Here is a 10,446-nt window from a genome sequence, read left to right on the forward strand (position 1 = left end):
TGTATCAGAAACTATAACTTATGACCTTAAATTTCCACACCAGAGTGGAAGATTACAGCTTGATGAACAAACTTTGAATGCTTGCCTCCTTTTTCTGATCCTATGTTTCACCAATTCATATTTATAATTAATTGTCTTTGACCTGTGTTGTCTTTCTCTCTTTGTTGCTCCACTGCCTAACTTTTTGTGTGTTTCTTCTGCAAGAAAATTCAACGCAATCCTTCTTAATTAGTTCTCTCCAAAATAATAAAAAGCAGAAAAGAATTTGCATAGGAAAGATATCGATCTGAGGTAAAATATTACCATCTTTTGTCGATGAAGGAAGCTATAGCAATGATCGAGAATTGCTATTTTGTGGAGGCCATCTTTTTGCGTGATGAATTAATGATAACAAAGATGTTGTTGTTCTATTGATCCCAACTTGCCCACCAAAATAGCAACACTGATGATAATTACCATGGTCAAAAAGTTAGTACAGAAAAATCAAAGAAACAAAGATGGAAGGAGGGAAGAGAAGATGAGTATGCTTGTGGGTAGCAGCACCAAGGAATTTATGTAGCCTATTCTTTTAATTCTCTACTATATCTTATCCCACCAAAATGATTTCCATGTCCTTACAAACCTAAAAATATTTCATGCATCTTGATGTCCCTGTTTTGTGGAAGATTTACTAATATAATTTTCAAAACTATATATCGTCATCCATGCATGTATGCATGCCTCCAAAAAGAAACAAATATTGAAGAGGTTCATGCATTCTGGTCCTCCCTTGTTCTTGGAAGCCAAGTCTACTTTCCAAAACTCAATTTTTCTATGCATGCTCAGATTCTATTTGGCCATACAGTTGTTAGAAATTGAATATTAATGATCAATCAAACCAGTCATAGAATTAACATATATCAGATTTAATTTTAATTCAACCCAAACTCAACTCAATATCTTGGTTCATTATTGTACTCCTCTTCACTTTTATTTGTTTCTTTTTTATGTTGGAAGAGAAAAAAAACTCCACACACACACATATATATAGCTGATGCTTTCTATTTATATTTATTTGCACACAATCTAATTTGGAGTTAAAGAAGCTCAAAATTTTTAGGGACGTTCCTATCTTAAATCTAAATTTGGGCCTGAAATAGGAAGCCTCGAGAATTAGCTCTTCGATGCTTGTTGGGCTATTTGATTGAGGAACGCATGGAGACACCATCACATATAATTCGGATAATTGATTGAGCAACGAATAAGGTAACCCTATTTGATCGAGCAACGCACAATAAATAGTGGCTAATAAGTGCCTCTTTGTTGTCGATCTTCTTCCTCCTCTCACCATTGTTTTCTTCTTATGTAAGAAAATTCAGTAAAATCCTTTTTAGTTGTCCAAAATAACAAAAAGTGAAAGAACTTATATATATATATATGAATGCGGACGCACACATGAATTTTTGAAAAGGTTTCTAAGTTTCAGAATTACTCAAATAGAGTCTCAGAAAATTTTTCATAACACATCATTGGACTAATTTATCCCTAATAAATTTTAAAAATATGTTTTTCATTGGACTTGTCATCGCCTTCACCCTACACTACTGTACATAACTCTTATGCAAGGGCTTATCACTTACTAATCCTCATGCGAGGCAGGACTATCATCGCTTGCAACCCTAGTCATACTATGGCTGATTACTCTCATTTGTGATTTCCATTTAAAGATTAGGTTAATTACATAGTCACAAAGAGAACAAATCACAATGGATCAGTAAATTGAATGACATAAAATTCTTCACTTGTCCTCTCTCTCTCTCTCTCTCTCTCTCTATTGTTCATATTTCCTCCCTTCTTTTAACTTTATCTCTCTCCATAATTTTTATGTTTTCCTCTGCAAGAAAATTCAGTTTGATCCTTTTTTCAGTTCCCCAAAATCTAAAAAAAAAAAAGGAAAGAAACTGCATATGAAAAAAAAATTATTCTAAGGTAAAACATTACCACCTACTAGAAGGAGCTACAGGAATATTCTGAGTGGACAAACTCGCTGAAGTCCATGGCTTACGATGCCTACTTGGCCTCTTTTGATCCCAACTCGTCCACCAAAATAGTATGATTCATGATGATCGCCATGACCAATAAGTTAGTATGCAAAAATTCGAAAAATCAAAGGTGATAATTTGTTGAGTAATCCTTTTGATTCTCCACGTTGGTCGATTACGAGTGGGACGAATCTTATCCTCGCAAATTCATCGACGAAGGATATAATTTCCAAAAGATTCACATCGAGATGTAATTTCCGAAACTTTCTGTTCTCATGCATCCATTTATGGGTGTTTTTGAGGTCTTTCTTTCATCTCTCTTTCCCATGCACGCATACATGCGTGGATTCTACGTGGCTCTAATCATCCTCCAGATCTAAGCAAAAACAAAGAATTATAGTTTCTTTAGAGGCCTTGTATCGATGCAGATGCAGGATGTAGACAATCAAACTTTTCCTTCACTGTGGGCTATTCTCGTCGGTCTGTAGTGGCCAAGTTGACCCATCATTCCATTTGATTTGCCCATTGGAATTAACAATCGGATGATGAGTTTGGTTTTGGATTAGTGGTATTAGTGAACAAATATATCGTGACTGATAAGTCAGCACGGTTTGGTCCATGAGTCGATGTCGGGAGTGTCAACTGAGTTGGATGATGTGGTAGTCGTGCTTACGGGAAAGAGTGCTTGTCGACGTTTGTCGGTCTCTGGGTCGATTGGCAGCTCACCCTTGCGCGTTGGATGGCGACCCCTAGGTTAAGGTGCTTGCAGCTCGCGGGAGGTCGTTCGCCTGCAAAAATGATTCTCGTTGGGTGATCCCCGACTTTGGCCCCTCCAACTTTGGCTTTATACTATTGTACATGGATCGATTGCACGCTAGTTCAATGTGGCCACTGACCCTCGAGGGATGAGATAGCACTTTTGACCAGTCGTCGTCTCGAGACGTGCTTAGCGACGTCAGATAGCATCGTCCCGAGCTATGAGACAAGACATGTCGAATAGCGTCTCGGTACGGATTCTAACTTGGCGTGTGGCGTCAGCTGTGATGTGTCTTGGACCCAAAATACACCTTATGAAGTGGTATATTCGATTCGAGTCGATTCAGACAATCCAAACATAGATGGATCTGATGATCCAATCTGACCACTCCATGTCCATCGAGATGAGTGGCATGAGGTTGTTAGCAACATGATCTTAGGATTCGAAGCGCGCAGACCGATTCTTCTGGATGTGGAAGCAGAATGTTGCAGGGTCCCTCAGGAGACTCCCTCTTTAATGACTGCACGCACCATCACGCCCACCTCGACTGGCCAATACCCTCTTGGGAGTCCGAACATGGTAGATTTCAAGGCAAGCAAACCCCATTCACGTGCCTCCCTCCTATCGACGACATGCAGCAAAGCTTCCACCGACGCAGCAATGAATGAGCACAACTCCATGGGGCCATCCCAAGCTAAAAGGAAGTCCTACCCCGCTCTCCATGGAGGTATGGCATCCCTCCACCTGTCCCCATATTCGCCATTAGTGGACTCCCCCTTACTGGATGCCAGCCCAAAAGGTCCTGCCGTCTTCATTACTGATGCTTCTCATACTTCACCCACCTGCAACCTCTCCCCTTTACTACCCTTCTATAAGTAGCCAGCCAAGCCTCTTCTGGAAGTCCCTGCATCGCTTCGACTACATACCACCGTGTGAGCATTCCGTAGCCTGATCCAGATATGAAGCCTCTCCACGCCATCGTAGCTCTTCTGCTCATCCTCTTCACCTCTTCCTATCTGCAAGCCACCATGGCAGGCTCAGGTAGATATAATCAAACACAAGTCTTCTGTGTCACCATTTCTCATGCATGGATTTTGATCGTTTCATGTCGTTGTTTTGGGTTTCAGCGTTCTGCGGGTCCAAGTGCAAGGTGAGGTGCTCCAAGGCGAGCGTTAAGGACCGATGCCTCAAGTACTGCGGGCTGTGCTGCGAGCAGTGCCGGTGCGTGCCGTCGGGGACCTACGGGCACAAGGACGAGTGCCCCTGTTACAGGGACAAGTACACCGGCAGCGGGAAGAGGAGGAGACCCAAATGCCCCTGATCGAACACCTTGAGGTCATCCGGCGTCGAATGGTGTGTGTTTTATAGCGTATATGAATCAGAGTGGGGGTCGCATGTATCGACGTGATTATGGGCGGTGGTGAAAATAAATGTTGTGCTACTCGGTTTACTACTATGTTTGATGGGAGAGAGAGAGAGAGAGAGAGAGAGAGAGAGAGGGAGTGGCGTTGGATCTTTGGAGATTTTGGGTGAAAAAGTAGATTTGGGCTAAATATTTCATATATATATTCTGCCTACTTTGATGCACCATTTTTTTGCGTGTGAGATTAATTCAATTCCAACTCGATGTACTAACTATAATAGACGAACGTGCGCTGCACGTGATTGCCTTTTTTATTGTGAAAAGAGAGTTAAAGTCGGTTTCATAAGAAAATGAAGAATAAAAAGATGGGATTTTTCTTTCTGTTTTTAGAAAAGGGGGATTTTTCTTTCTGTTTTTAGAGAGAGAGAGAGAGAGAGAGAGAGAGATGTTCCAACCTTTTGTGAAGCATGTATTGGGCAAGACTGTAGCTAAAGCAAGACTGGTTCTGTGCAAAATGGATTGATGATTTGAACTCTGACTGCTATGTATTCGTGAAAAGATAATATTCTTATTAGAAATGCCTACAATTTTCAGTGATATAAAATTAAATATAAAAATTATTTTTTAAAAAATAAAAAAAAATCGAAGTCTCATCCAATATATTTTTCGAAAGATTTATCCTGAGTTCAAATATTATCTTCGTCACCTAAAGAATTATATGAAATGCAAACTGCTTCTAATCTTGATAGGCCTAAAAAGGTTGAAGCTTAGTGAAACAGAAACCAGAAAAAGACCACGAAGAAAGCCATTCATTGTACTACGCGCAAGTCATGTGAACTTTTACCTGTTGGGAACTTGAAAAGGAAGCATAGGAGTACAAAGCTCATGTGGCATTACTCTGGTTGTGCACCCACTTGCCTTGGCCAAGAAGCATGTGAAAAAAGGTTGAACAGTAACCAAGCTTGCTTCGCTTTGGCTACGACAGCTGGTTACCAGAGAGGCCATTCGTGTTATGCCATGACCATGACCGACCGACCATGGTGATGTCAGGAATAACTTTGCAAATCCTACATAGGTAGATGCATGGCATTAATACTCCATAATAAACCTGCTTTTACTGAATGACTTGGGCAAGTGGCAATGAGATCGATAAGAACTGAAAGAAGACGACGAAGAATAAGATCAACAAGAAATGAAGCAAGGTGGATAAGGTTGCAACAATCTGAAGAAAAATAAGCGCCTGGAAACTGATCTCGAGTGAACAAAACATTCATGGAAGTGAAACGTTAATTTGGAAGAACGCAAGTAAACATTTTCTTTGGGAAAAGCTTCGAGAAATCGAATCTCTACTACATGGACTAACGTCCTCAGAATGCCACAAAAAACCTGACCTTTTCAGTCCAAAGCTATGGATTAATTCCAGATGAATGGATGAGTGGAGGCACATAATTAAGAGTAAATGCTTCATAATGCAAACTTATGAATTATGGTTTTAGAACGGTATAGTGGTACCTTATGGTACAATAAGATCGACTTGACCAAGACGTAGACCATCATACAGAATTGCTTTCGCACAACAGAAATGTAAATTGACCGAAAAAAGACGCAGACCATCATACAGAAATTGCCTTCGCACAACAAGAAATGATAGTTGAATCATTTCAAGGACCAAAAAATTGATGCTATCTTCCTTGCTCCGGGAAACAAATTATAAGGGAAATGCTTAAACATATGGGAAAATTATCGTGCATCCTCTACAGCAACTTTTCAGCAATCTGGATAGCATTTAGAGCTGCCCCTTTACGTATCTGATCACCACACACAAATATGTCCAACCTGTTGTGAAACTTCAGTTAGTACATGGTGTAAATTGATAACACTAGTAGTATTACCAGTATTCTTTTGTCAATGTCAATGATAAACAATGGCAGCGGCAACCATATGGGTTTTAAGGAGCTTATTACCCTAGGTTGCCATCTTGAGATAGATCCTGTCGTATGCGTCCCACAGCCACATCATCTTTATTTGACACCTGCAGACAGGAGGTCTCCTCTCTGATTAAAATTATGATCAAGATTTCAATTGAAACATGAAAGATAATGCATCCTGACATTTGGGTAACTTGAATCAAGTCGCTTTAGTTTATGTGGTGTCTCTCTGTTATCACACAATAGTATAGGGAGGGAAAAACTAAATCCAAGGGTGCAGAGAAGTGATCAGAAGTTCATGCAATTTTCTATTATGACATCAAGCAAAAATCCAAGAGCATAAGTGATTGGAACTTTATAGGGTTCTGTCACACATTAGTAAATGATATAAGAAGGGAAAAACTAACATCCAAGGGCGTAGGAAAGTGATTGGATTCCCGGTCATCGATAACTGCGACACCAGCAGCTCCCTCCAGAATGCACCTAGCAGTATCCTATATATTCAACATACAAAAATATTTGAAAATTCAGTGAGACTAAGAATCAGTTTTAGTTGAATTCCACTCGGTTAGTGGAGAAGTAGGATAACATTCATAATAAGCAGCAGAAATACTCGAACACTGAATATGTGAGCTAGGAGCTCTGTATGATAAAGGAAGACAAACGTTGAAATAACCTTAATGATTACTAGCTCCTTAAGAATGACTTGACAAGTCACACACCTCACATGGGCATTTCAAATTACATAAACAGGCATTACAAAATATAGAAAAACCAGCTAATTTCCTTGGGGAATTGAATTAAAACCCAACCAAGTAAATCACAAACTCAGAAGAAAAGTTGATTAATCTTTGTTTCCTTAAACAATTAAGAGCAAAGTGATAAGAACTACCATTATCTAACAAGGCGCTTTGTTTGAAATTTACATGACAAGAGTTAGCTTCAAATGCTTATGCCTTTGCTAAAAAAAATGCTTATTTCTGTACATATCCATGTACTAGTTGTGGATATATATACTAATATTGAAGATATACCTAAACATATCTATTCCAATCAGAATAGTGACAATGATTCATGAAGTGAACATATTAAGTTAAACAGCTCTGAAATGTACTAAAAATGTCTGAAGGGTGACACACCATAGTAGTGATTACCCTGTATGTAACTTTGCACTCGGATTTAAACAAATCGAGAATGACCTTGATGATGATCAGCATGGGGTATTAACTATTAACCATAAGAACTTAACTCTTCAGATTATGGTAGGATGCTAGTCTCATTTTCAACTTATCTCATATCACTACACAAATAGAGAATAGCATTGAGATTATCAACATATGGGCATATGGCATTATTCCTTAAAACTGTTTAGATTACCGGTTTGACAATTGCTAAGTTCACTTCTGACCGTGTTCATGTGACTAACCTTAACGCATATTGGTAGCAGTATCATCCATTTGGCAACTTAGATTTATTAAAAATGCATGGCTACGGAGCAAAAAAATGACTCTCTTACAATATGAATATATGCCTTAACTGTCAAAAGATCTAAAAATCTAAAAGTTTATGTCAGCAACACCAGCTGCACTTCTTTACTATAACTATTCCAGACAAATATTTCTGAAATTTATTTGGAATGCTATTGACAACATTGCCTTCCTTTCTGAGCATGTTTCTCCAACTGACCTCATCAAGTGGCTTTTCAAATTGAAGGTTAACACTTTCTGCATGTGCACGCATCACAGGAACTCGTATGCAAGTTGCAGTCACTTTGACATCCATGTCATTCTGGAGAAATGCACGATGAGAAATCAAATAAATCATTTATTGTAAAAAACACAAAACATTAAAAAAGATTGGACATTTATATAAAAATGATAAGCAATTACCCAGATTTTTCTAGTTTCCTTCACCAATTTAATTTCTTCCTCATTATAACCATTAGAAAGAACTGCTGCGTTATGCGAGAACAGATTGAAAGCATACTGCATTAAGAGTTAAACAAACTTAAAGTCCGATCATCTGATCATATCTTCAATTCAGGGTGGCTTAGAGAAAATACCTGTTGCTTAAAAATTTTGCATGTAGGTTGCTTCCCATCCAAGACCTATAAAATAACAAAATATATATATATATATAAGGTCATCAGTAGCAAATAGAGACGCAAAAAAATGAAATGAACACCTCATGAGTTTGCTGCAGGAGCTCTTCCATAGCTGCAGCACCTGCGCCGCTGGCTGCTTGATAGGTGCTGACAACCATCCTGACCACCTATAGAATGCAGAAAGTCAGGTAACTTTTGTGACTTAATGTCCATAAGAAATTAATGAAAGAAATTGCGGACATAAGGAGGTTAAATTTCAACATAGTATGTCTGAAAAAGAAAATCTCCTGTCATCAATCAGCTTAAGATTAGAGACAAGCATCATAACCATGTCAATAAGACATGAAAATTAATAAGCTGATTGTTATGCCAAGGGTTTATACTTTTCTTATACATCTAGGTGGTATTTGATTCATATTTAACAGTAATTAAAAACAAGTAGAACAAAAATGCAGAATTTTGTTATAATGAAACTCTAGAAAGATTAAGCAATTCAGTACATGGGGAGGAAATTATGCATCCCCAGTATACCGACTTTCTGCAAGAGCTGCGAATTTTAACCGGTGAATTATCTTTACCCTGTACATCTAGCACATAAACAGGCTAAATGCTTAACATTATGTAACAGGTCTAGGGTGAATAAGTTAGCTTTCATCCAAAAAGAAAAATATATATATGGTGTCAATGTCATGAGAAGATCAAAAATTTTGAACAACGCGAATAATAGTCAAGTTTTAAATGCATACTACAAGCATTAAGAAATGTCAAGTAACTGATTAATTAATTAATTGATTGATTATATATATATATATATATATATATATATATATAGTCATGCACAAAAATTGCACTCCATTTATATGTGAGGAGATCGCACTGTACAAAGAAATCACTTCATGAAATGCCCTATACCAAGAGTGGATGAGATAGGTGGAAGGCCAACAATGGTGAGATGGGAACAACAGCCAGAAAATCTTATTGCATAATTCATAATTTCTAATAGTTGCATGCTGAACCGGGATCAAGTCCATACATGATGGCAGTCACAAAGTCATGCTTCATGATTTCGATGATAACGCCTAAATAAGACCACTAGTCTCATCCATTCCATCTATCGGTGTGAACAGCAGATCAAAGTATCATATAGATCAAGAAATAAAGCAGAACTCGAAATGCAAAGCCACATAAAGAATTATATGAAGGGAAGAGATAACCTTGGCATGGCGATGGAGAGGCGTAGCGGCCATCAAACAGATAATGGTGGAGCAATTAGGATTCGCGATGAGCGCCCCTTTCCCTGACCTCCCCTTCAGTTTTATATGAGCCATCGCCTCCGGGTTCACCTCCGGGATAACCAGCGGCACCTCCGGAACCATCCGAAACGCCGAACTATTATCCACCACGATCGATCCCCGTTCGACGGCCACCGGACCGAACTCTTTGCTAATCGACCCACCGGCGCTGAACAGAGCGATGTCGATCCCTTCGAAGCTCTCCGGTCGGAGCTCCTCGATGGTATACTCCCGGTCCTCGAAGGTGAGGCGCTTCCCGGCGGAGCGGCGGCTGGCGAGTAGGCGGATGTTTCTGTACGGGAAGTCGCGGTCGGACAGGACGCGGAGGAACTCCTGTCCGACGGCGCCGGTGACGCCCACTACCGCCACGGAGGGGCCGTCCTCCCGGAGGCCCATGCGGACGGTGGTGGCGGCCGCATTCCGGTTTCGACATCTGCAATGCTTGGCGGAGGGAAGGGACAGCGCGGGGGAGGACAACGGGGAGAAGAGGTGTACACGGTGAGCGGAGGCCGTCACCTGCATCGTAGCTTGGTCAGGCGGCTCGGCGGCGGCAATGGGAGATGGAGGAGAAGGTTACGGAACCGCGGGTTTAGGTTTTGTGGACACATCGTCAGTGGGGAAACGGGATTCCCATGGTTTTGTGGGCGGATCGCTGCTCGTTTCCCAATACCGTTGGCGACTAAAGGAGCGCACCAGAATATCAATGCGAAGCTTTGTTTAACGACGTCCGACTTAGCCTGCATGGTGATTGGGGAATCAGCCTGGGGACTTGGTGGTCCCTCTGTGGGGCCATCATTTTGATACTGGAATTCTATTTTGATACTTGTCAAATATATTGGCAGATAAGTTAACTGTACACAACTGATTCGTGGAGGAACTGCTTCGAATTTCATAACAATTATGTAACTTGATATGCCGAATATTCTCTTGCCATTGCCATTATTTGGTAGCTAAGGTCATCCAAGAAACCCTCGAGCGATG

General features: G+C 40.1%; 2 protein-coding genes across 2 annotated transcripts; one reads left to right on the plus strand and one right to left on the minus strand.

Annotated features, from left to right (window-relative positions):
* The first annotated feature begins 3,659 nt into the window (after window positions 1–3,659).
* On the plus strand, window positions 3,660–4,365 carry LOC135595024 (peamaclein-like). Its single transcript, XM_065085530.1, has 2 exons — window positions 3,660–3,819; window positions 3,906–4,365. Exons 1-2 carry the CDS (start codon window positions 3,738–3,740, stop codon window positions 4,097–4,099), a joined length of 276 nt encoding a protein of 91 aa, XP_064941602.1. The 5' UTR covers window positions 3,660–3,737; the 3' UTR covers window positions 4,100–4,365.
* Window positions 4,366–5,590: 1,225 nt separating this feature from the next.
* Window positions 5,591–10,145, minus strand: LOC103968558 (uncharacterized). Its single transcript, XM_009381817.3, has 8 exons — window positions 9,388–10,145; window positions 8,254–8,340; window positions 8,132–8,176; window positions 7,959–8,054; window positions 7,756–7,857; window positions 6,477–6,563; window positions 6,106–6,173; window positions 5,591–5,977 (listed from the first exon to the last, which is right to left on the minus strand). Exons 1-8 carry the CDS (start codon window positions 9,985–9,987, stop codon window positions 5,896–5,898), a joined length of 1,167 nt encoding a protein of 388 aa, XP_009380092.2. The 5' UTR covers window positions 9,988–10,145; the 3' UTR covers window positions 5,591–5,895.
* Between the last annotated feature and the right edge of the window lie 301 nt (window positions 10,146–10,446).

The sequence above is a fragment of the Musa acuminata genome, chromosome BXJ1-10 (assembly GCF_036884655.1).
Source record: "Musa acuminata AAA Group cultivar baxijiao chromosome BXJ1-10, Cavendish_Baxijiao_AAA, whole genome shotgun sequence".
Taxonomy (NCBI): Eukaryota; Viridiplantae; Streptophyta; class Magnoliopsida; order Zingiberales; family Musaceae; genus Musa; species Musa acuminata.

What these genes read in the sequence shown, in the direction of transcription:
- LOC135595024 (XM_065085530.1), top strand. Translation starts at nt 3,738, where the DNA reads ATGAAGCCTCTCCACGCCATCGTAGCTCTTCTGCTCATCCTCTTCACC. An exon ending in AGCCACCATGGCAGGCTCAG is followed by an intron (nt 3,820 to 3,905) that starts GTAGATATAATC and finishes TTTGGGTTTCAG; the next exon opens with CGTTCTGCGGGTCCAAGTGC.
- LOC103968558 (XM_009381817.3), bottom strand. Translation starts at nt 9,987, where the DNA reads ATGCAGGTGACGGCCTCCGCTCACCGTGTACACCTCTTCTCCCCGTTG. An exon ending in TCCTGCAGCAAACTCATGAG is followed by an intron (nt 8,177 to 8,253) that starts GTGTTCATTTCA and finishes GTTATTTTATAG; the next exon opens with GTCTTGGATGGGAAGCAACC. An exon ending in TTGAAAAGCCACTTGATGAG is followed by an intron (nt 6,564 to 7,755) that starts GTCAGTTGGAGA and finishes TTGAATATATAG; the next exon opens with GATACTGCTAGGTGCATTCT.